General features: G+C 45.8%; 1 protein-coding gene across 1 annotated transcript; it reads right to left on the bottom strand.

The window, feature by feature from the left end:
• Positions 1-2,755: 2,755 nt before the first annotated feature.
• On the bottom strand, positions 2,756-12,960 carry LOC142486221 (uncharacterized). Its single transcript, XM_075584859.1, has 11 exons — positions 12,868-12,960; positions 12,096-12,350; positions 8,999-10,402; positions 7,854-7,946; positions 7,272-7,376; positions 6,199-6,308; positions 5,596-5,790; positions 5,053-5,215; positions 3,812-3,977; positions 3,452-3,546; positions 2,756-3,002 (listed from the first exon to the last, which is right to left on the bottom strand). Exons 2-11 carry the CDS (start codon positions 12,241-12,243, stop codon positions 2,911-2,913), a joined length of 2,571 nt encoding a protein of 856 aa, XP_075440974.1. The 5' UTR covers positions 12,244-12,350; positions 12,868-12,960; the 3' UTR covers positions 2,756-2,910.
• Positions 12,961-26,932: the final 13,972 nt, after the last annotated feature.

Genomic DNA, 26,932 nt, shown 5'->3' on the forward strand with positions numbered 1-26,932 from the left:
CTCCTCTTCTCTCTCTTTGTCTCCTCTTCTCTCTCTTTGTCTCCTCTTCTCTCCTCTTCTCTCTCTTTGTCTCCTCTTCTCTCTTCTCTCTCTGTCTCCTCTTCTCTCTCTTTGTCTCCTCTTCTCTCTGTTTGTCTCGTCTTCTCTCCTCTTCTCTCTCTTTGTCTCCTCTTCTCTCTCTTTGTCTCCTCTTCTCTCTTTCTCATCTCTCATACCTGTATGATGGGTATGTTACATAGTAGATGAGGTTGAAAAAAGATGTACGTCCATCAAGTTCAACCTATGTTAAATTTAGATGTTAATGTTCTAACTCTATTTTTTGCTCTTCTTTTCCGTTTGAGAGGAGGGAGTCCCTCACCTCTTCAGCCACACACCAGGAACGCTGGATTGCTTACAGACGCTCGGAGAGGCGGATACAGTCGTGGATTGCAGCCACTAATTTATTTGGTAAGTACCGCAAACATGCTTGAACCTAGGGGCCATGAAGAGTGTCTCTCGCAGCGGAGAGTGTCTCTCCCAGTGAACGGTAGACGGGGGCCGTGGAGAGTGTCTCTCGCGGCGGAGATTGTCTCTCCCAGTGAACGGTAGACGGGGGCCGTGGAGAGTGTCTCTCGCGGCGGAGATTGTCTCTCCCAGTGAACGGTAGACGGGGGCCGTGGAGAGTGTCTCTCGCGGCGGAGAGTGTCTCTCCTGGTGGACGGTAGATTAGGGCGGGTGGAGGAGGGCTCCCCCGCCGGAAGATACCGAGAATAGGGATGACAAAGGACTAAGATTATGGCTGACAGTTATTTGCAGGTATTGTTAAAACAATAAAGCTGTGACCATTTTTACTTCCACAAAACTGTGTCGTCTCAGTTTGTTAGGGGGGTGTAAGTAAACCACGCAGTAGGCACACTAAGGCTGCGGTCCCAGTAATATCTGTGACACGCGCGCCCGGCGGGGGGGGGGGGGGCGGCTTCGCGTGCACAGCGCTAACTGCGATCTGCGGTCTGTGAGGTAGAGGGGAGCTTGCGACGGGAGGGGGTAGTGGTCCGGGATTTGCGGGGCGTGGCCATTACGTCACGCGGCTGGTTCGCCCTCATTGGGTGAACCGCCGGTGGGGGCGTGGCCACACCTCCGTCGCTAGGAGTAAACTCAATTTGATTGAGTTGGGAAAAACCCTGCCGCACGGCGCGGCTGCACCTTCTGCGTGACGGTGCGTACTGGGCCCAGCCCCATTGAGGGGCGGTGCTCACACGCACAGTGCACGCCGCGCCGTGCGCACAGGCTGTTACTGGGACCGCAGCCTAAGCCGTTATTGCTGTAGCCGGGGGACCTGTGTGTGGACGCACAACACTGGAGATACCCGGCTGTGAAACAGGAGGAGACACACGTTCCCAGCCACGAGATTTGGAGCCCCATCCCGGAAGACGCACGACGGACTTGTTGTAAGTGACCTGATTTTAGCTTGTGACATTAAAACCGGAAACCCTTTACACTATGGAGCCCGCGCTGTCCCTTTTTGTCTTTTAGAAGTATTGAGGAAGGTGGTTGATCCTGCGGATGGCGGCTTGGGAGTTCCAGTGTCTTTATTGTTATTTTCAAGGTTTTTTATTTTATTTTTCGGCTGCATTCCTCCCCCCCCCCTCCTTTTTTTTCCAATTGTGTTCATTTCTCCATCCTGTCCCATCTTTCCTGGTTTTATATGTTATTTGTAATTGGCACTATCTATAATTATTATAGCAGGGATTATATTTGTCCCTAATATTGATTGTTCTATCCTATTTAATCTACATTTAATAATTGGTGCTGCAATCTTTTGTTTTGTGTGTGTATATATATATTGAAAGATTAAAAGATCCTTGGAAGAGATCTAAGGCTAGATCCTAAATATGGATCTAACAGAGTCAGAGGTTTGGGAACAAATAGGTAATGGGCAGCGTAAGAAGTTCAAGTGGTCTTATTCTGTCGTCAAGCTCTGTGACTGTAGCGTTGGTCACAACCTGCGGATTAGATTTGTCAACTCACATTGATTATCTGTCACTGCCACTGATTTGTGTCAGTCTCACTGATTTTTAGCATCAGCGTTTTGTAGACTTCAATGGAGTCTCACTGATAAAAATCTGCATTTTTCCATTAAAGTGCCATATTTGTGTCCACAAACCCAGAATCTCACTGCTGTGAGTCCTTTGTGGTTAACCTCTCTGTGGTTCAAAACGTGTGATGACAAATCTGGCTTTGTGATGTTTCATCATTTGTGTTGTACTCAGGTTTAAATAGAAGCGATGGCCCCATTCTTCCAACTCTGGTTGTTGTGTGTTCAGTGGTTGGTCATGGGAGGTAGTGGACAATCCCCTTATGCAAGTCACAGTTTTTATTTTGGGGCGTGAATTCACAGGAATTTTATGGTATTCATTTACTGTATACAGGGTTGGCTAAAAATCAGTCCCAAAATGACATAATGACAGTGACATGTTGAATGGGTTAAGGATCAGTCCAACATAGGACCAAAGTGACCTAATGACAGTGACTTGTTTAATGGGCTATAAGGTCATTTCCATGTCACAGCAAATCAGTATATGAGGCTGTTGACATACAATACTGTATTTTAAAAAAAAAAGTGATTTTATAGTGAATTACTGTAGTAATTTGAAAACCTTTGGCTACTGAACATAAATGAATGTACAAGAAAACGATTGATATATAATTCAAAGAGTTTATAATTATACAATAATAAATAAACAAATAAATAAATAAACAAATAAATTATTTGGCTATTGAAATACAAAAAAAAATTGCTTGTTCCTCTTGTTATTATACAATTCCAGTTTCCTGAGTCCTGCCTGCAGGGCTCGTCGTATCTGTCAGGTTCACATGCAAACGGTCATTTTTAAAATACTTGCAATATACAGTAAGAACATGTTCATATTGCTACAGGAGATCCTGTGTGTTCTTTGCTTGTTCAAACAGCTGCATGACCTTCACAGCTGGCACACAACCTTCCCTCAGTATTGTGATGGAGCCTATAAAGCAATTACAAACCATATTATTAATTCATTGATAAAGCACATTCTGAATGATAATTTTCTTTGTTCAAAATTTGTATTGGCTTAAAATGTCAGTCCCTTGTAAGACCAGATGGCACAAATCGCAGTGTCATGTTTAAGGGGTTAGTCCCATCTAGGACCAGATGGTACTAATCACAGTGTCATGTTTAAGGGGTCTCCAGAACCAAAGTGTACTAATGGCAGTGACATGTTTAAGGGGTCAGACCCTCCTCGGGTTCGTCGTAAAACTACTGGTACTCCCCAGTGTATAAATAAAAAGTAGTACTATCCATGGTTTTTAAATAGATAAAGAGGTTCTCCTGCTTTGAAATGAAAAAAAGTAGTGTAATTCCTAATGCCATCACACTAACAAATAAGGGAGTTTCCCTGTTTTATAAGGTATTTATTACTCATATATTACTCACCTTCATCTATTTTGGTGCAATTTACAACTGTGGACCCCACAAGCTCATTGGAATCTCCGTCACACAGAACCCCGTCCAGCTTGTGACTCAGACGCCTGAGAGAGAGAGAGACACGGAATTATGTACATATAAACATTTTAGGACTGGTGTACTAATGGCAGGGACATGTTTTAGGGGTCAGTCCTTTCTGGGAACAAAGCGTAATAATAGCAGTGACATGCTTAAGGGATCGATCCTTTCTAGGAACAAAGCGTACTCTTGGCAGTGACATGTTTAAAGGGTCAGTTCCTCCTAGGACCAAAGTGTACTAATGGCAGTGACATTTGTAATATTGAAGTATCTATACTGCATATCACTTACGTTATAACCATGTCATGGTGGGTGCTGTCAATTTCTCCACTGGGATTGGCGGATGTGATTGCTAAGGGACCGGTCATGTCGGTGAGATGAGCAGTGACGGAGTGATCGGGGACTCTTATCATGATTGAGTCCTGAGTCCCGACTTGCTCGTACGCTGGTCCCACACCTAAAACAGACGGGAAAGGGATTGAGTGACAGATCCCGGCTGTGTGCAGGACACACTGAGCACACATATTTCACCATGTAGTACAAGAGGGATAATACATGTCAGATAATACATACAGTACTGATGTAAAAGGCCCTTACATATATCTATGTGTCTGTTTGTCTGTCTATCAGTATCATTTGGAATTTCCATGTGCTCCGATTACCAATATTACAGATTAATGACTAACCCCCATAGAGAGACAGGATAGACATAAATTGATATTATATAGTTACATACAGTAGTAGATGAGGTTGAAAAAAGACATACGTCCATCAAGTTCAACCTATGCTAAATATATATATGAAATTCCGGTAGAACAAAAACAACAGATGCTCAGATGGGGGATTAGTAGTGAATCAGGGAACACTACAATAAGTATAGTACACCTCTATTATAATGATGATGTATGCAATGTGTAGTATACAAAGACACACATACACTACCGACACACTTTATTGAAGTGTGGTCGGTACCGCAAGCCGGGAAATCTCCCGGCTTGCTAGTGGTCGCCCCTCGGCGTGCCGCGCGTCATAGACGCGCGGTCACGCTTCATCGGGAGCGTGCGCCCCCTGCACGCGTGTCCAGGGGCTCCCCGAGGGAGCCCTGGTGTCCCGCGATCGCGGGACAGCGGCAGGGGGTTCCGGGGGACCCGGCGGACCCGGCAGCGGTAGGGAGAGCGCCCCGATCGGAGGGCGCTCTTCCGCTGCTTCGGCGCGCGCCCGTCACACTCGGGCGCGCGCCAGGCTACTGCTGCGGCACAGAACGGGCAAATGCTCGAATAAACTGTGCCGCAGCAGTAAGGAGGAGTGTTTCAGTACAGATAAAAAATACAATAAAAGTGAACAGAAAAGAATAAAATCCTTCAAAATCCAAGCCTATAAAGGATATTAGTAGCTGCTATGGCAAAAAAAGTATACTGTATATAGTTTATGTACACTGTTTATATTTATATATATATATATGTGTGTGTGTGTGTGTGTGTGTGTGTGTGTGTGTATATATATACATAGATAATAAATTAAGGGACCGTTACCCAGTTTTTTGAGCCACTCTCCTTTCCGTACAATGCAGCTGATCCCCCCAGGATACACAGACTCCATGAACCTCCACAGCAGGGGGCTGAATGGAGGATCAATCTCCCTCAGCTGCTCTAGGTTAGAAATGCAGATGCAGACGGGCTTCTCTGAAGGGCGTTCCTGTGAAGTGATGAGAGAAAGAGGATCAGTTCCTAATCTAGTGATAGTTACAGGTGAAATCCCATTGCTCCCATAAGTGTTCCTATAACGTCTCCCTTTAACTCCAACTATAACTGCTCCTATAACTGCTCCCCTAACTGCTCCTAAAAAATCTCATTACAACTCCTCCCCTGACTGCCCCCATAACCATTTACTATAACGCCTCGCCTAACTACTCCTATAAAAGCTCCATAAATTCATCCCCTAATTGCTCCTATATCTGCTCCCATAGCTGCTCCTGTAGCCTCCCCCAAAAAACAACCCTTTGTAGACAATGTAACAATCTAATTGGCTCCCTTAATACAGTGGAATCTCCAGTTACAAATAATACGGCTTTTCACCTTGATGGAGTAAATTCTCTTGATGGCATCTGGGTGTTTGCAGGAAGCAGCCAGAGCATAGACTGTGTCCGTAGGAATTCCGCACACGCCTCCGCTCTCCAGCAAATTAGCAATTGTTCTTAAACTGCTCGTACGGTGCGACTGGGGTAAAATACACAGGCTGGATACTTCATCCTTCTTCTCTGGCTTCTGTTTCTATCAGAAGAGGAGTCAAAATCAGAGGAGCAGTCAAAATCAGAGGAGCAGTCAAAATCAGAGGAGCAGTCAATTTAAACAGGTGTATATAAGCTATTAATGTATATAGAGTCAACCGTATAAGGACCACAAAACAAATGACCGTATTGGCCTGAATATAGTGCTATGTTTTTTTCCTAAAAATGTCCTTCTGAAAACTACTCGTATTATATGAGCAGCCTAAAACATTTAATTTTTCATGTAGGACACCTTCAAAACTTTAGGGTCATATTATGTGCGAGGCCATACTATATTCGGGCCAATATGGTGTGTGTGTGTGGGTGTATATATATATATATATAATAAAAGTAAGTCCGAAAATATATCAGAAAAAAAATAATATAAACAATAAAATAAATATATTATTACTTTAAAGAAGGCATGTCCCATTGGAATCAGATCCTTGTTGAATAAGCAGTTTGCAAGAGAAGCAAAAAATCCGTAGAGACAGAGGATGCTGAAGATAGACAGCACAACAACTGGAAGGAGAAAAATGGGAGTTATTGGTGTTATCCTTCAGATATTAATAGCTCACAAAGAACAGTTTGCAGACAGTTTAGAGGCGTCATTATCTATCTTAAACATTTTGGATCTTGTTAAAATCAACAATATGGCAGTTTGGGTTTGTCTGAAAATGAAGGGCCAGATACACTTGGGGTGGGCAATTTACATAGGGAAGGACCTGTTCTACAGACAGTGACATCACATGAAAGGGAGGATCCAGAATAAATAAAACCCCTCCTACGTTTCTACTTAAAGGGTCAGTCACGTGCAGGATCAATATGATAATGAGAGTAACGTGTTTAATGGGTTAAAGAGTCAGTCCCAGGTAGGAGCAAAGTGACCTATGACAGTGGCATGTTTAATGGGTTAAAGGGTCCCTCCCGCCTAGGAGCCACCTGGCGGCCTTTACATGGGTAAGAGTTTCCGAATAAAAAACTCTTGACTCATATTAGCGTGGACCTTGTCCTTTTCAGAAAGTCAATAAAGATAACTGGGGAGAGAGGGGGCTTTCCCTGGGAGAACTTTTGTTGAACACACAGTGACATCACATAAAAGGGAGCAGCCCGAGGAAATCAAACCCCGCCCAAGTCTCGGCTCATCACATTTATAAACTGAATTTAAATAATTATTTAAAATTACGTATACATGCAGGTGTCAAATTTGGGTAAACAAAGTATCAATCACCCAGTTGTGACCCCTAGCAAATTACTACCATTAGTATATTTTGGTCCTAGGATGGAATGACCTCCTTAGGCATGTTACTGCTATTAGTACACTTTGGTCCTAGGATGAAATGACCCCCTTAAACATGTCACTTCCATTAATACACTTTGGTCCTAGGATGGAATGACCCCCTTAAACATGTCACTTCCATTAATACACTTTGGTACTCAGAAGTACTAACCCCGTGACTTCTATTAGGGGTATTCCATACTTACTTTCAAGAGGGAGGGGGAGACTTTCCAATGTAAAGAGAAGGAAACAGACTATTACAGCCTCCATCGCAAGGGTCAAAAGGAAAAGGATCACGTTCGAGTGTGTAGCTGTAAAGAGAATATAGGAAATGATTGAATTTAACACTGAACAAATAAAATATGATATTAGTACTTAGAGGGAGTAGGAAGATGACATTTTGTCCCTTGGTATCTTGTAATAAATAGATCCTACAGTATGACCGCTCCCAATTAGAGATGGGCAAATGATTCACCAACATTCAAATTCGTTGTGACTATGGTGTTTATTCGTGGGATGGATATAAATAAATACGGATGCAATGCCGCGGATATACATGAGATTACTGGGAAATATTCTAATAGGAGTTATTTGCATATCTGATTAGCATATTTCCCAGGTGTCTCAGCTCTGCCCATTTTTTTGTGCACAGGTCTCTCTCCATGTGTTGTTTCAAAGTGTGTTTGAGGGGTTATACAGTATTTAGCACTTGACACTCTAACTACTGTAAGAATAGTCTCCTCCACTCCCAAAGTCAAACCCCTTTTGGTTTACCTCCCGTGACATACCTAAGACGATCAAAAATATGTTAATTATCAGGAAAGCAATGGCTCCGACTGTGAATCCCCCGTCATTAATTGCATCAATCGCAAGTGAAGGACCTAGAAAAAAGAATGATCAGATGTTAAGTTTAATATTACACTGGAGAACATCATACAGTATGTTATTCATTTAGCGGCAGTGCCCAGAATACATATAATGTTATATTTCAAATATAAAATAAAACTAAATAAAATATACATTTCTATAAAAATATTATATATATATATATATATATATATATATATATATATATATATATATATATACTTACTTTGTGTACTAATGTAATTTATTCAGGAGGGAAAAGGCTATTATAAGTGTATTCATGTCGATACATTTTCTAAAATAAATATATTCATTATTTTATTATACAAAATAATAAAATAAAATATACAAAATATAAAATTATATTTTGGTGCTTTGGAACTTCTCTGTTTACTGTTGTATATTTGAGGTTAGTTTCCCAGTAGTAATCCACTTTGCACAATTAATAATACAGACGCACACATAATACTAAGGGTTTTGATTTTTGTGTATTTATAATTATAAAATAATTAAAAATGTAAAATGAATGCTCAAAGTACCAACAAAAATGTATATATATATATATATATATATATATATATATATATATATATATATATATATATGTATATGCTGTATCTAATATGCATTTTTGTGAGATTATTTTATTTTTTCAAGAGAAAAAAATATTACACACACACACACATTATTTCTTGAACTATTTCAATCACTGCTATTATTTAGTTAAACAAATAATTTGAACACACACTAATAATTTTATCTTGAAATGTTATCAATGGATCTCGGAGACAGTTTATCTGATAACACCCTATTAAGTCTGTCATGGAACAGAGCTCTGTGCTAGTTGGGAAGTGGAGCTCATCAGAATTAACATCAGAAGGTGCCGTGTGAACACTCTACTGCAGGCTTTGGGCCTAGATATGTATACAACGTAAAAACAAATCAAAAACTGCTAGGACAAAAGGGTTGGAATTATGATGTAACTGACATTGAGCTCATTTTTGTAGTCATGTGGGAGGCACAGAGGGGGGGGGGGAATAATTGCACAATTTAAAAGCAATATTACCTGCAAAACGTAGCCAGACCCAAGTTGCCCAGATAGCCGAGTAGCAGAACGGCAAAATTGAGCCAAATCTTCTACCTCCTTGAACATCAATCCTACAGATATACAGCTGAATAATAGTGCCAGGAACCAGAACCCAAGGGATGGATATATAAGCTTGAATGGGATCGTTAAAGGAACTCTGGATAGCAGCAATCGATGCCAGGCCGTTGCAGATGTAGAAGAGGGGATCAGACGGCAGGGAGGTGAGATTCTCAGTGACAATTAACTCGGATTTTCGCAGACAGCACCTGCCTCTCAGCAGTATGTCCTGTAACTTGGCACTTGACATAACGATGTTACCTACAGGTATTAGCAACTTCTCAGCGATTGAGTTAATAAGGCCGGCAAACGTTGTGTACAGGGAAATCACCGTGAATATACTGCAGGTAACCCCGAAGAATATATAAGAGCCCGAACGTGGGATCTGCTGGATTGTGGATATTGTCATTAAGACGAATGAAATATTGTGGATTATTTCTAGCATGTCCTTATTCAGCGACAGGAAGCAAAAAAGACAAGCGCCCGCCAGGAAGAACCAGTCCCCGACCAAGGACTCTCTGCTTTTCTCTACATTTGTGGATGTCAGAATAAATGTTAAGATAAACTCCCCCCAGGATATCACCAGCCAAAAGATGCCGTGGAATGCGAACTTAGTGGCGTGGTAAATATCGTCTCTGAGATAACAATAGTAGCTGGAGATGAACTGAGAAAGTACGTTGATGCTGATCCATATTGCACCCACATAAAAGATTTTCATGTACCCAAAGCAGTAGAAGGCCATAATGAAAGGGGAGATGGTATCACACATGTTACCCAGTGCCATGGGCTCAGCGTATTTAGTATTTTTCTTCTTCTCTTCTCCAGCAGCAGAGGAAGAACTGCGGTTAGCAGATCCTAGAAGCAGGACGTTGAACAGCGAATTGCCAAATCCAGGGAGAACATACCTCTGAGTGATCCCCTTTAACATCAGAGCTGTCGCTCCGTAAAGTCCGCACACGACTATGATTAACTCCAGCACTCCTGCGACCACAAGGGCCCAGCGGGCAAACAGTCCCACAGCCTCGAAGACAAGAGTCAGAGTAATCGCCCCGAACACGAAGGGCATGATGTAATTGACAGTGGCGGAGCAAAAAGACAAGAGAAGAGCGATGAAGATATACGACACTAGGCCTGCCACCGCGCTCTCACTGACAAAGCTGTTGCTCGCGGCTGAGTCAGCTCCCACAAGGATGCGGGTGGCTCCATAGCTGCTCCACAAGGCGGAGAATGCGATGAAGGACGTCCCGCTCAGGTGGTCGTTCTTGCGAAAGGAGAGGAAGCCGGCAACAAGCTGCGTTAGTCCGCCAATCAAGATCAGGTGAATGCCTGAGAGAGGGAGGATGATCTTAGTAACATATAACAAACTATATATACAGTATATATACAGTATATACACTGTATAGTGGAACTGGAGTTAGTACAACAGAAAGGGTGCAATCAGGGGGATACACTGTATATGCTATACACAGGAGAAAATGGTACCCTATTGATGCACGCTCCTCTACTGATTAAACACAATAAATACATTTTAATGAAATTGAACTACACACAAAAAAATGTACGATTTAAAAACCAAAACTGAGCGCAAGTGTGTGCCAGTGACTAGATGAACTCCAGTTACAGTGTGTCATGAGTCTTAAAATCGCACACTTAATATCCATAATCACACCAGATAAATCTGCAATTAGGACACAATAAATGTGTCAATAAATGTGAAGAAAATAAGGCCAGAACTTTATCAAGATGAAGTGATGTACAAATGTGTCAAAGTTCAGCCTGCAAACTTGTAGACCAACCTCTCTATTTCTTTTGAAAATCTGCAAAATGTTTTTCAAACCTTTTGTTATTCAAAACACGTGAACGCGTCATTTCAGCCATTTTGCTGTCTTCTTGCCGCAACTTTTTTTAGTTCAACGAAGCAAACTTTTTTGTTCACTTTTAAGCGAATTTCACTTTTGCTTAGTGTAAGTTTTGCCTAATAAAGACACAGCAAATAAAAATATCCCTTGTGAGCACAGTCACATGTCTCAGACAGGTCTGGTACCTGCTTTTCACCATTATCCCTTAGAAAATAATGCTTCCATTGCAGCTAGGGATTCTGGGAAATTACATGCAAATGAGCACACATTATTAGGCTAATTAATATTTTGGCTTAGTCAAGTTTTTGAATCACGGAATTCAAAAATGTTTAAATATAGAGGCGACTTTTATCGAACTAAGACAAATGCGTGAAATGTTGGACTAGAGTAGAAATTTACAATGGATCCAAATTATGGCTAAAAGTTTACATCTCTATCAAGATACTAGACAAGACTGACACATCGATCTCCAATAAGTTTGGTTTTCTTCACATACTGTATATTGAGTTTGCTGGTTTTTGTTCCACTGGACTATACAACTTTCTTATGTGCACCTCATCGTAGCCCAGGTTCAGAAGTGCTAACTCTCTGTTCATATACTGTATAGGGTCACTCCCATGTAAAACAAATTATCCACACACCCAGTCGTACATGGGACTGACTCTTTAACCCCTTTATCATATTACTGTTGTTAGGTCACATCTCTCCTTGTGGGGCAGAACCTTTAACCCATTAAACACATCACTGTGGTTAGGTCATTGTGGTCCTACTGTACATGGGATGGACCCTTTAACCCAATAAACTGTCACTGTCTATAGGACACTTTGATCCCACGTGGGACAGACCCGTTAACCCATTAAACACATCACTGTCATTAGGTCACTTTGGTCCTACATGGGACTGGCCCTAAACTTGTCACTGTCACCATGAGGACCTTTGGCCTTGATTCACTAATTTGCTGATGCAAGTTATCGAACTTCCATCCAGCATTAGCTGCCATTGACTTGAATGACAGATGATGCTGGATCGGGGAGCAGTACCTCACATCAGCGCTTAATGCATCTCCCCCTTTGCTCCTATACTGTATGTGACTGTACATATATATATATACTGTAGCTATTGTCATTTTATTTAAATAGATTCTATCATTTGTGTCTCACCAGCAAGGATATTCTCCACTCCTCCAGGAATGACGGAAGTGCTGAATAAAGAAAAGTTCTGCAAACACACAAGGAAAGCGCTGATTGCGTTCGCAAGAAGTCCGAGGACGGCAGGTTCGCTGTAAATCACAGCAGTAAATCCCTCCATGGCTCACTCGAATATTCGGTATGAAGGCGGAACTGTATTATTTTCAAGGGTACTGGTCAATTCCTCCAATTAATTAATGTACCATATGCAAAAAAAAATGGTAATATCTGAAAATAAAAATAAATGAATAAAGTTAATTAACTAAATAAAATATCAGTAAGTAAACTTTATAGTAAGGGCAGTTACAATGTGGGATTCATTACCCATGGAGGCTGTGATGGCAGATACAATAGATTTGTTCAAAAAAAGGATATACCAAATAAGTAAACATGGGAAGGATGTTGATCCAGGTACACTATTATATTACCTAACCCACAACACCACTACATTTAATTTACAAAATATAAGTATATATGTATTCGTAGTATATACTGTAAGCCTTGTGTTTTATAAAAGTAGTGTCTTTGTACTGTATGTACAGTATTAAGCGTATCCATTGAAAAACTGAATTATAAATACTGCCACTGGCAAATGATCTATAATTATTATTTTGTAAGTATTTAGTTATACAGGAAAAATATACTGTGAGCAAAACAGGTGAATCTTATGCACTCGTTTTTAATTTACAAAACCAGAGCACAGCTACTATGTAACATTACTTCCACCACCATACTTAACACTTACCACTGTGTTCCATCCAAGGTTGTGTATAAAGCACCCGTCTCTTCTTTACTTCTCTTTGCTCTGGACCAATGTTCACAGCTCCTCAGTGCAGGATGTGTGTTTCACTGTGAATACAGGTTATATATACTGTGCAGGTGGCTGTTAGGAAGGGAGGAGTTGTGCACCTGGCATTTCCCTGTCCCTATATTTCCTCCTCTGAGTACCTTGCATTACATTTATTTCCTCATATATCTGCTCTTTGTATGTCGACTGTGACCCTTCACCCATTAAACATGTCACTGTCATTAGGACACTTTTGCTTGTATATTGAACAACTGACCCTTTAACACATTTAACATGTTACTGTCATTAGGTCACTTAGTTTATATGTGTGACTGACCTTGTACCCCATGGAACTGACATTATCACTAAACATATCACTGTCATTGGGTCACTTTGCTCCTACATTGGACTGACCCTTTAACCCATTACACATCCATTGCTGCAGTGGCTATGTGAATACTAAGCTACGTATTGGTGGCTACGTTTGGTAGCTATGTATTCTTATCAGACTCACATATATTACCTTCCTTGCCTTGGTGAGCTCGGATCTTATCAATGTTTCTGCTGCAGCTGTCAGCTCATAATACTGTTATGTACATTGCACACCGGGCTCATACACCGCAGGCTAGTTGGGCATCACAGTTATCCCCTGCAAGGCGGCTTTACCCCTTGCGTTCGGACTTCCACATATATAGGGATTCGTTTTTCTGTTTGGTTTCTACAAATTTACCTGGAGGTGTGTATGTGTCTAGTAATATTGGAACAGGGATATTTTGTGTGTATTTGGGATATTGTCACCCTTGGTTATTGTGACCGGCCGGTCATTGGTTTCTCTCGGGACCTTGTCCCGAGAGTCTCCGTACATTCAGGGTCGCTCCCCCTTTCCCCTATGTGCCCCCATCAGTATGTTTAATGCCATCCGCATTATTGTTTGATCCGACACTTTATCATCTTCCTGTCAGGAGGTTTTTCTTTTGTCTGCCTGTTTTTCATGTGTTATTATTTGTAACTTTTGTTGGTGTCTAGATGTGTAGTTAATAGACATTTGGTTATTTTTGGACTATTTTATGTATCTCGTGTTGATATTTTTGCAGATATATCTGAGTGCTTATTATAGGGTTTTCTTTGTGTCTTTGTGTGTCCTATATTGGTTTGTGACCCTTAGCACCGCCAATCCCACTTTATATTTTCGGGGAGTATTGTTTGGCATTAGATATCTGAGTATTCACACGGCTGTCCTGATTGCGGTATTGTCTTTGTGTGTATCCATTATACTGTACATGTCACTGGCATTAGGTCACTTTGGACTTGTGGTCCACACGTTGTCAGGGGGCTTTGCATAATAATTTTATAGGAGTCTGTGATATTTGAATGCGTTAATCATAATTTATGTAATGTGTTAAATATGTGCCTGAAATAGGTCTTGTGGTGCCGAAAGATGAGTGTGGTCCGGATCACAGCTGACTGTGCCGGTAACATTCTATTTACTGTACAGCACTATATTGTAACTGTGAAGCACTTTGGGTCCCATTGGGGAAAACAAGTTGTACTGTATGAAACACAGTTATTAGAAGTAGAGCTGCCCCTAAATCTGTGCTCTTATCGCCATCTGCTGGAAACGGAAGGATTTGCACAGGTCAAAACTCTGCTTTCTTTATGCATGTAACGAGCTGAATTTCCAGGATAAATTTGCATTGTCATGTGTAACACGGTGATTAAGCTGCAGCTGAGGATTCTGGGCATGACTTGGTATGTCAGTTTTAGCTTCTGGATTTTACACATGATTCACAAAACTTGCCCAGATACTTTCTCATTCAGTTTCTTATACATTACAGTGCCTAACTTTATTGCCTCATATAACCGCTCCCTATAACTCCTCCCATTACTCCATATAACCGCTCCCTATAGCTCCTCCCATTACTCCATATAACCGCTCCCTATAACTCCTCCCATTACTCCATATAACCGCTCCATATAACTCCTTCTATTGCTCCAAAAACCCTTCCCTATAAATCCTGCTGTCAAACCAAATAACCGGTCTCTAACTCCTCCTGTAGCTCTATATATAACCCCTTCCTATAACTCCTCCTATTGCCCCATATAACTGCTCCCTATAACTCCTCCTATTGCTCTATATAACCGCTCCCTTTAACTCCTCCTATTGCCCCATATAACCGCTCCTTATAACTCCTCCTATTACTCCATATAACCGCTCCCTATCACTTAAAGAAGCATTTGAGTAGCACTGGATAATCATGGACACATGACACATAAAGCTTTGCCCCCTGCAGACGCACTTACTAGTATTCCCTCCTACTGTCTCTGTACGTTCTCCCTACCTACCAATTAGATTGTAAGCTCCTCGGAGCAGGGAGTCCTTCCTTAATGTTACTTTTACAGTATGTCTGAAGCACTTACTCCCATGATCTGTTATTTATATTATTTGTTATTTATATGATATGTATTACTACTGTGAAGCGCTATGTACATTTATGGCGCTATATAAATAAAGACATACATACAATACTCCTATTACTCCATGAAACCGCTTCCTGGAACTACTCCTATTGTCCGATGTAAATGATTCCCATAATTCCTCCTATTGTTCCATATAACCGCTCCCTATAACTCCTGCTATTGCCCCATATAACTGCTCCCTATAACTCCTCCTATTGCCCCATATAACCGCTCCCTATAACTCCTCCTATTGCCCCATATAACCGCTCCCTATAACTCCTCCTATAGCCCTATATAACTTCTCCCTATAACTCCTCCTATTGCTCTATATAACTGCTGAGCACAAAACCCCACGCACTGAATCCAGGACCCCAAAGTTCTTGACAATCAGTGTAAATCCCTCTTTAGCTTCAGAACCGCCCGTGATCGACGGGACAAACTTCAGTAGTAAAAACAAGAAAGGAACGCAGCGAGGGATTGGGTAAGAAAAAGGACATTTATAAATGACTTATTGCTATGTGTCTGTTGTTCACCTCGCGCCCTTTTTGTAGTGTTAACTACTCATCATGTCATATCACTTTACTAGCCACTATATTTGGCTTTTTAGCGTGCCTGTTAGACAGCCCCCTGGTGAAGCATATGACACGAAAATGCGCAGTTGCCATCTAATTACCACGGACACTCAGGACAGGCAGTCTTGCGGTCCCGTTACCCGCGGGCATTGATCTTGCGCGGCCTGCCCGTCCCTTTGTCTCCGCCCCCTACTGCGACGCGCGGCGAGTGAGCTCGTCCAGCCTCCCCTCTGACTCACACCCTAGTCTCCGCCCCATCCTGGTGACGGACAGGACTGGCGTGGGAGTGACTTGCACTCCGGTCTCCTCCCCCTGACCTCAGTGGCGCGCACGGGTTGGCACGCTCAGTCCCGCCTCCATTCCTGATCAGGCTGCATCATAGGGCACACCTGTGTGCACCAGCAGCCTATAGGATTCGGTTTCCAGGTTCCGCCCTGGCTCCCCATTGGAGAATCTCCCTTTATATACCCTCTGTCTCCAGATACCCATTGCTGAGCATAGTCTTGTGTGACGCTGTGCCTTGCTACATTGTGTTCCTGTATCTCCTGCCTTGCCTTGCCTGTTGATCCTGCCGCTGCCTGACCCTGCTACATACCTTGGACTCCGCATCTCTCTACTCCTGGACCTGGCTACACACCCTGACGATCCGATGCTCTCCAATCCTGAACTTGGCTACGTACCCGATGATCTGCTACTCTCCAATCCTGAACTTGGCTACGTACCCGATGATCCGCTACTCTCCAATCCTGATCCGGCAAGTACCCTCTACTACTCTCACATCTGTACTCCTGACCTGGCTTGCACGACCAATCTAAATTCTAGGCGACCAATCTGTGGGTTGGCGTTACTCAATACCCTACCTCAGCACCGCGGTCGCACTTCGTTTGTGGTGAGCTACGTGTTACAGTATGCTCAGCCATGCAAATTTAGACCCCGCTGAGGTAGGAAGAGTCCTGAGCACACATGCAAGCTACTGTATGTGTCCAGTATTGAAGAAAAATTAGTGGCTAGTGATCAAAGCATGCGCTCCCTTCAGGAGAACTTCAGGTCTCTCACCTGTACTCTCCAAGAGCCTCACTCCTCTCTTGCTCCCGCTGTTTCTGAGTCTGCCACTATGTCCTCCTCACACATCTCTCAAGAACCCCGGTTACCTACCCCTAACCGCTATGGGGGTGATCCCCACGAATGCTGGGGATTTCTTAACCAGTGCTTTTTAAAATTCGAAATGAATCCGTCTCGTTTCACATCTCCCCGCGCGAAGGTGGCGTATATTGTCTCACTTCTTATAGATAACACTCTTGCCTGGGCCTCTCCCATCTGAGAACGGAGATCTGACCTTACACAAGACATCGGAGCCTTCACCACGGAGTTCCGGAAAGTGTTTGATACACCCGGCCGTAAGGTGCTTCTGCACTATTTCATGTCTCCCAACGGAATCGCCCTGTCGCTAGATTCGCACTTGAATTTAGGACTATAGCTGCAGAGACAGATTGGAACGATGAAGCCCTGTCCGCGGCCTTTTGGCAGGGGTTATCCGAAGCCTTGAAGGATGAGCTGGCAACCTATGATCGCCACACCGATTTGGAAGAACTAATCACCGTTTGCATCAAGGTGGATCATCGTCTTCAGGAAAGGAGATCAGAGAGGGTTCATCATCGTGTCACTCCATCCCAGATGACTCCCGGTCAGGTGAGCCAATCTGAGATTCCGCTCCCGGATACTTCTGAATGCAATTGGAGGGTACCAGTCTTTCCAAATCCGAGAAGCAACGACGCAAGAATGTCGGTTTATGTCTGTACTGCGGTACATCTCGACATTTTGCTTACTTCTGTCCCCAAAGTCTGGAAACGCAAAGTTCCCATGAGAGCCGGGGGAGTCTCATTGGGAACGCTTTCTCTTGCATTCTTCTCCCTATCACTCTCTTTGGGGAGGGCTTCCAAGTCTCTACGCTTGCTTTCATCGATTCAGGTTCGGGGGGAAACTTCATAGATTAAGCATTCGCAGAACGTCATCTGGTTCCTATCAGGCGTAGAAGAAGTCCCAATGCTCTTGAATCCATTGACGGAAGACCTCTTTAGCCGGCTTTTATCTCACTGGAGACGGAGGTACTTCATCTCATAATTGAGGATAATCACTTGGAAAATATTCAACTCAATGTTATTCACACACCAACCATCAGCGTGATCCTTGGCCTTCCCTGGTTACAGATTCATAACCCCCGGGTGGACTGGCTTAACAAAGAACCCATTCAATGGAGCTCTTTCTGCAATAAGAACTGCATCATTGAATCAAGTAGTATTGGTGGTACCACCGTTTCTGAGGAAAAGGAAAGGGTACAATTGCCAGAGGAGTATGCCGAGTTCCGGGACGTGGTCAAATCTGAGGTTCTTCCTCCACACCGCCTGTTCGATTGCCCCATTGATCTGCTTCCAGGTACTACGCCCCCCAGGGGAACCTCTTACCCATTGTCTATGCCCGAAACCAAGGCAATGAAAGAATATATTGCAGAGAATTTAGAGAAGGGATTTATACGTAAGTCCACCTCTCCTGCAGGCGCTGGATTCTTCTTCATGAAAAAGAAGGACAGAGCCTTACGCCCTTGCATAGACTACCGGGGACTCAACAATATTACCGTGAAAAATCGTTATCCTCTTCCCCTCATTTCTGAACTTTTTGATCGATTACAGGAGCTAATATTTTCTCTAGATTAGATTTACGAGGTGCCTACAATCTTGTCAGGATCCGTCAGGGTGACGAATGGAAAACTTCTTTCAACACCAGAGATGGACATTATGAGTACCTGGTCTTGCCTTTTGGTCTGTGCAACGCCCCAGCCGTGGTTCAAGATTTCGTCAATTAAGTTATTAGGGATCTTCTCAACTCCTTTGTAATCATCTATCTCGATGACATCCGAATCTTTTCTAAATCTGAACTGGAACACGTTAATCATGTGAAACAAGTGCTCCTTCGCTTAAGAGAGAACAGACTTTTTGCCAAACTCGAGAAATGTAATTTTCATCAAACTTCTACTATTTTTCTTGGATATATAATTTCTGACACTGGCATCACCATGGATCCTGCCAAGGTCAAGGCAGTACTGGATTGGTCTCAACCCACCACACTTGAAGCAGTGCAGCGATTTCTTGGATTCTCAAATTATTATCGCAGGTGTAACCAGAACTTTTCTTCTTTAGTGGCTACGCTCAGGGCATTAACCAAGAAAGGAGCTTCATGCTTCATGGCCCACTTCCGCACTTCAGTCTTTTGCACTTCTCAAGAAGGCATTCGTGTCCGCCCTTGTTCTTACCCATCCTGATCCCAAACTTCCCTTTACTCTTAAAGTTGATGCCTCTGATGTTGGTGTTGGTATTGTCCTGTCCCAGAGAAAGAATCCCCTGTCCAGGTTTCATCCTTGCGCTTTCTTTAAAAAAATAAAAATTCTCTGGACGAATGCAACTACGATATTGGGAATCGTGAACTCCTGACCATGAAATTAGCTCTCGAAGAATGGAGACATCTTTTGTAAGGTATTGAAGACCCTATGACCATCCTAACTGACCACAAAAATTTGTTATACATTGAGGGAGCACGTCGCCCTGACTCTCAAGACGACTGGAATCTCCGTTCTTTGTGAATTACGGGTTCAACCCGTCAACTCTTCTTCTCGCTCTACCTTCCTCCGGGGTCTCAGCGGCCGATGACAGAATCAGGGAATTACAAAACCTTTGGAAAAGAATCCAGGTCAACATCAAGATAACGGTCAATAGGCAGAAGACACAGACAGATCGCTATCGCAGACCGGCTCTGGATCTCCAACCTGGCGACAAGGTCTGGCTGTCATCCAGGAATATCAGGCTGAAGGTCCCCTCTATGAAATTTGCACCCAGATTTCTTGGACTCTTGAACTAACTTAATTTGTTCAAAGGTTGTAATATTATTCGTACCGTCCAGATCCTTAAGTCTACTGAACCCTTTCTGGTTCCAAACTACAAAATCCTTGCTAGTCAGGTCCGGAGCAAAGTCAGGATTATCAAATAGTAGGGTCAGTAATGAGTGTTTAGTGGTCAATGAGCATCTAAATTTAGAAGCCTCCCATACTGATAGCAAGTTGGCCATTGAGGAGAGTGGTTCACGTATGGACTTAAGAATCCTTTTAGGCAACTACATAAAATTCTGTAGTTCCAAAGGCACGCAGATCCCTCCCTCCAACTCTACCCACCTCTTACAGCTAGGGTTCGTGTGCCACTGCAAAATTTGACATAATTGGGCTGCCTTGTAATATGGCAATAAGCAAGGTACCGCCAGCCCCCCCCCCCCCCACCCACTCACCCCCGCTAGTGTTGGTCTTCTCATGATCCTACTCTAGACTCTCGGTCTTTTACAATTCCATATGAATTTGGAAATCAGAGACTGAAGAGAGTGAATGACCTTAAGCACCACCGGCACTGGTAGGGTTGGAAAAAGATACCGAATTCGAGGGAGCAAGTTAATTTTAATACAATATAATTTGCCAATCCAAGAAATGCCATAGGTAGACCATTTTCTAATATCTCCCTACAGAGTTTGCAATAGTTTAGGATAATTCACCCTATACAGTGTCCTATACTTATTTGTAATCTGTACGCCTAGATATATAATGGCCGAGGGTTGTCAATTAAAATTCAAGTTGATAGCTATCAATTTTTAAATTTCTTTGGCTAGATTGATGTGTAAAGCCACGGAAGTCACAGGTACTTTTAAAGAAAAAAAGTGATGTACAGGCAGTCCTCGGTTATCCAACAGAATATGTTCTGGAAGTAGCATTGGATAGTGAAACTGTTGTAAATTGAGTCCCATGTTAATCAGTGGAGGTGAGCGTTGGATAACGCATTCCGGCATCGAAAAATGGCCCATAGGGTTGCATTGTAAAGCGTTGGATATGCCATTCGTTGTAAAGTGAAACATTGGATAGCGAGGACTACCTGTATTTGCACTTGCTATCAATTATCACACGTTGTTATTATTGGTTAGCAGATACTATTTAAGGACTTCACAAATTAAGTCTCCTATACCCCTGAGGAAGTCACATGACTCATGATGAAACGCATCGGGACTGCCCCCTTTTGGGTGCTACATCACCACGCTAGCGTTTGTGTGAGTCTGATGGAATTATTCAGCCTGTCTTCACTCTGTGGGAAGAGATACTATCTCTCCCTGGCAGGGCCGTCTTAACCTATTGGCACGCTGGCAGTTGCCCGGGGGCCCCACGAGAATAGGGGCCCCATGCTAGGGCTCGCAGCGCAAGCACGAGGGCAGGCGCGGCTGGAAGTGCTGAGACTGGGGGCGGGGATGGATGGTGGCTGAGCAGGAGCACTGTGTGAATGTCTGTGCAGCCTGTCCCTGATTGGAGGAGCGGAGAGCCAATCAGAGGAGAGCGGGGGCGGAGCCCACACCCCGGCGGCCCAGAGTAGTCTGTGTCCTTCCTGGCAATAAGCTAAGGACATGATTTGGGAGGTGATGGGGGAGCCAGGGTGAGATGATGGGGGAGCCAGGGTGAGATGATGGGGGAGCCAGGGTGAGGTGATGGGGGAGCCATTGGGATGGGGGAGCCAGGGGCATGTGGGAGCCAGGGTGAGGTGATGGGGGAGCCAGAGGGATGGGGGAGCCAGGGTGAGGTGATGGGGATGGGGGAGCCAGGGTGAGGTAATGGGGGAGCCAGAGGGATGGGGGAGCCAGGGTGAGGTAATGGGGGAGCCAGAGGGATGGGGGAGCCAGGGTGAGGTGATGGGGGAGCCAGAGGGATGGTCAGCCAGGGTGAGGTGATGGGGATGGGGGAGCCAGGGTGAGGTGATGGGGATGGGGGAGCCAGGGTGAGGTGATGGGGGAGCCAGAGGGATGGGGGAGCCAGGGTGAGGTGAGGTGATGGTGGAGCAAGGGGGATGGGGGATGGAGGAGCCAGGGTGAGGTGAGGTGATGGGGGAGCCAGGGGGATGGGGAGCCAGGGTGAGGTGAGGTGATGGGGGAGCCAGGGGATGGGGGGCCAGAGTGAGGTGAGATGATGGGGGCCAGAATGAGCTGAGGAGATGATGATGGGGGGCCAAGATGAGCTGTGGTGATAATGGGGGGGTATATTTTATATGTATTGGGGAGGTGAAGGTATTTTTAAATGTATTGGGGAGGTGGGGGTATTTTTTAAATGTATTGGGGAGGTGGGGGTATTTTTTAAATGTATTGGGGAGATGGGGGTATTTTTTAAATGTATTGGGGAAGTGGGGGTATTTTAAAAATGTATTGGGTAGGTGGGGGTATTTTTAAAATGTATTGGGGAGGTGGGGGTATTTTAAAAATGTATTGGGGAGGTGGGGGTATTTTAAAAATGTATTGTGGAGGTGGGGGTATTTTAAAAATGTATTGGGGAGGTGGGGGTATTTTAAAAATGTATTGGGGAGGTGGGGGTATTTTTTATATGTATTCGGGGACTGTGGGGGTCTAGTATTGTGTCCAGTATTTTTGGACAAGCCACCTGGCAACCGTACTGTATACACAGACCAGAATTTAACACTAATTTTCCGATCACCCGCCTCAAAATTCAAATCTCCCGCTAACTCGGTAGAAGGAGAAAAATGACGACTTGTTGCGGAGAGTTGGCATGTCTGCATTCGCGAGAGAAATTTTGCCGGGCCCAGTGCGCTGCTTTTCCCGGGGGCCCACATTGCTGTTAAGACGGCCCTGCTCCCTGGCAACCAGCCCCAGCACCATTCTTGACTGTTGCGAGTACCCAGGGATGATCACAGGTGACTGCCAATTGATGCTGATGATCGCTTCATGACCGGATGTACCTACAGTACCATCATTCCACCATGAGATATTATCATTAAAGGTGCTTATTAACACCATCCTTGTGAGTGTGCGTTTCTCGAGGCTTTTTAATTTTTTGGTATTAATTAGGGTGACCAGGCGTCCCGGGTTTGCCGGGACAGTACCGTTTTTTTCTGTGCTGTCCCGGCTGCCTGTCCGTCCCGGCAATGTCCCGGTTTTTCTCCCTGGTCCCATTTGTTTTGTATAGTAGGCGCGGTGGCGGCGAGGATGCGGCAGCCCGGCCGGTGAGTATTTTTTGAATTTCAGGGGGTTGGGTTTCTTCTAGTAGAATATGCCGGGCCGCGCGGACAGGGAGGTGGGAGAAGGGAGGTGGGAGTGGGGATGTTTGGCGCTTTCCCCCCCTCTGCCTGCTGCTGCCCAGGCTGGAGGTAGGTGTGGGGGGGAGCATGGTTGGCGGGAGCGCGGATGGCTCGCATGCGCATGGGGACAGTGCGAGGTTGATGTTGGGGAACTCCCTGCTTCTGCCCAGGCGCGCGGCCTTATCCCCGATAGGTGGAGAGCGGAGCCAGGTCTGGCGGGCGGGTTCTCCCCCCGTCCGGTCCACGGGCTCGGCGAGCAGTGACTACCCCGCGCCCCACGTGTTGATCGTCCCCCTCGGGTGCCTGCGTGGGCCGGAGGATGGGAACGGGCAACGGAAAAATTCTGGCGGTGCGCAGAGGGAGGGGGGGAGGTGTGAAGGGGGCAAGTGTGCCCAATCTGTGGGGCAATTGTGCCCAATTTGTGGGGAAAGTGTTCCCAATCTGTGGGGAAAGTGTGCCCAATCTGTGGGGCAGTGTGTTATGAATTGGCTAGCAGCTTCCCCCCCCATCATCAATGTTGGTCTTGCTGCAATAAACTCTTATGTACTTTATTCTCTCCCTCCTCGCTCTCCTCTCCCTCTCCCCCCTCTCCCTCGCCCTCCTCTCCCTCTCCCCCCTCTCCCTCTCCTCCTTGCCCGCCTCTCCCTCTCCTTCTTGCCCTCCTCTCCCTTCGCTTTCTCCTCCTCGCCCTCTCCTCCGCCCTCTCCCCCTCGCCCTCTCTCCCTCTCCTCCTTGCCCTCTCTCCCTCTCCTCCTTGCCCCCTCTCCCTCTCCTCCTTGCCCCCTCTCCCTCTCCTCATTGCCCCCTCTCCCTCTCCTTACCCCCTCTCCTCCTTGCCCCCTCTCCCTCTCCTCCTTGCCCCTTCTCCCTTCCCTTTCTCCTACTCGCCCTCTCCTCCTTGCCCTCTCCCTCTCCTCCTCTCCCTCTCCCAGTCTTTGCCCTCTCTCAGTCCTCGCCCTCTCCCAGACCTCGTCCTCTCCCAGTCCTCGCCCTCTCCTCCTCTCCTTCTCCTCGCCCTCTCCTCCTTCCCTCTCCTCCTCGCCCTTTCCCTCTCCTCCTTGCCCTCTCCCTCTCCTCCTTGCCCTCTCCTCCTCGCCCCCTCTCCTCCTCGCCCCCTCTCCCTCTCCTCCTCGCCCCCTCTCCTCCTTGCCCCCTCCCCCTTCCCTTTCTCCCCCTCATCCCCTCTCCCTCTCCTCCTCGCCCCCTCTCCCTCTCCTCCTCGCCACCTCTCCCTCTCCTCCTCGCCCCCTCTCCCACTCCTCCTCACACCCTCTCCCTCTCCTCCTTGCCCCCTCTCCTCCTTGCCCCCTCTCCCTTCCCTTTCTCCCCCTCATCCCCTCTCCCTCTCCTCCTTGCCCCCTCTCCTCCTTGCTCCCTCTAACTCTCCTCCTCGCCCCCTCTACCTCTCCTCCTCGCCCCCTCTCCCTCTCCTCCTCGCCCCCTCTCCCTCTCCTCCTTGCCCCCTCTCCTCCTTGCCCCCTCTCCTCCTTGCCCCCTTTCTCCCCCTCGCCCCCTCTCCCTCCCTCGCCCCCTCTCCCTCCCTCGTCCCCCTCTCCCTCCTCCTCCTCTTTTCCCCCTCTCTCCCTCCCCTTTCTCCCCCTCTCCCCTCCTCTTACTCCTCTCTCCCTCCTCCTCTCCCTCTCCTCTTCTCCCTCTCTCTCTCTCCCTTCCCTTTCTTCCTCGCCCCCTCTCCCTTCCCTTTCTCCCCCTCTCTCCCTCTCCTTCTTGCCTCCTTCTCCTCTCCCTCCTCTCTCCTTCTCTTTCTCTTCCTCTCCTTCTCTTCCTCTCCTTCTCTTCCTCTCCTTCTCTTCCTCTCCTTCTCTTCCTCTCCTTCTCCTCCTCTCCTTCGCCTCCTCTCCTTCTCCTCCTCTCCTTCTCCTCCTCTCCCTTCCCTTTCTCCCCCTCGCCCCATCTCCCTTTCCTCTCCCTCTTCTTTCTCTCCCTCTCTCTCCCTCTTCTTTCTCTCCTCTTCTCTCTCTTTGTCTCCTCTTCTCTTTTCTCTCTCTTTGTCTCCTCTTCTCTCTTCTCTCTCTTTGTCTCCTCTTCTCTCTTCCCTCTCTTTGTCTCCTCTTCTCTCTATTTGTCTCCTCTTCTCTCTATTTGTCTCCTCTTCTCTCCTCTTCTCTCTCTTTGTCTCCTCTTCTCTCTTCTCTCTCTGTCTCCTCTTCTCTCTCTTTGTCTCCTCTTCTCTCTGTTTGTCTCGTCTTCTCTCCTCTTCTCTCTCTTTGTCTCCTCTTCTCTCTCTTTGTCTCCTCTTCTCTCTTTCTCATCTCTCATACCTGTATGATGGGTATGTTACATAGTAGATGAGGTTGAAAAAAGATGTACGTCCATCAAGTTCAACCTATGTTAAATTTAGATGTTAATGTTCTAACTCTATTTTTTGCTCTTCTTTTCCGTTTGAGAGGAGGGAGTCCCTCACCTCTTCAGCCACACACCAGGAACGCTGGATTGCTTACAGACGCTCGGAGAGGCGGATACAGTCGTGGATTGCAGCCACTAATTTATTTGGTAAGTACCGCAAACATGCTTGAACCTAGGGGCCATGAAGAGTGTCTCTCGCAGCGGAGAGTGTCTCTCCCAGTGAACGGTAGACGGGGCCCGTGGAGAGTGTCTCTCGCGGCGGAGATTGTCTCTCCCAGTGAACGGTAGACGGGGGCCGTGGAGAGTGTCTCTCGCGGCGGAGATTGTCTCTCCCAGTGAACGGTAGACGGGGGCCGTGGAGAGTGTCTCTCGCGGCGGAGAGTGTCTCTCCTGGTGGACGGTAGATTAGGGCGGGTGGAGGAGGGCTCCCCCGCCGGAAGATACCGAGAATAGGGATGACAAAGGACTAAGATTATGGCTGACAGTTATTTGCAGGTATTGTTAAAACAATAAAGCTGTGACCATTTTTACTTCCACAAAACTGTGTCGTCTCAGTTTGTTAGGGGGGTGTAAGTAAACCACGCAGTAGGCACACTAAGGCTGCGGTCCCAGTAATATCTGTGACACGCGCGCCCGGCGGGGGGGGGGGGCGGCTTCGCGTGCACAGCGCTAACTGCGATCTGCGGTCTGTGAGGGAGAGGGGAGCTTGCGACGGGAGGGGGTAGTGGTCCGGGATTTGCGGGGCGTGGCCATTACGTCACGCGGCTGGTTCGCCCTCATTGGGTGAACCGCCGGTGGGGGCGTGGCCACACCTCCGTCGCTAGGAGTAAACTCAATTTGATTGAGTTGGGAAAAACCCTGCCGCACGGCGCGGCTGCACCTTCTGCGTGACGGTGCGTACTGGGCCCAGCCCCATTGAGGGGCGGTGCTCACACGCACAGTGCACGCCGCGCCGTGCGCACAGGCTGTTACTAGGACCGCGGCCTAAGCCGTTATTGCTGCAGCCGGGGGACCTGTGTGTGGACGCACAACACTGGAGATACCCGGCTGTGAAACAGGAGGAGACACACGTTCCCAGCCACGAGATTTGGAGCCCCATCCCGGAAGACGCACGACGGACTTGTTGTAAGTGACCTGATTTTAGCTTGTGACATTAAAACCGGAAACCCTTTACACTATGGAGCCCGCGCTGTCCCTTTTTGTCTTTTAGAAGTATTCAGGAAGGTGGTTGATCCTGCGGATGGCGGCTTGGGAGTTCCAGTGTCTTTATTGTTATTTTCAAGGTTTTTTATTTTATTTTTCGGCTGCATTCCTCCCCCCCCCCTCCTTTTTTTTCCAATTGTGTTCATTTCTCCATCCTGTCCCATCTTTCCTGGTTTTATATGTTATTTGTAATTGGCACTATCTATAATTATTATAGCAGGGATTATATTTGTCCCTAATATTGATTGTTCTATCCTATTTCATCTACAT

This window comes from Ascaphus truei, unplaced genomic scaffold, assembly GCF_040206685.1.
Source record: "Ascaphus truei isolate aAscTru1 unplaced genomic scaffold, aAscTru1.hap1 HAP1_SCAFFOLD_790, whole genome shotgun sequence".
Taxonomy (NCBI): Eukaryota; Metazoa; Chordata; class Amphibia; order Anura; family Ascaphidae; genus Ascaphus; species Ascaphus truei.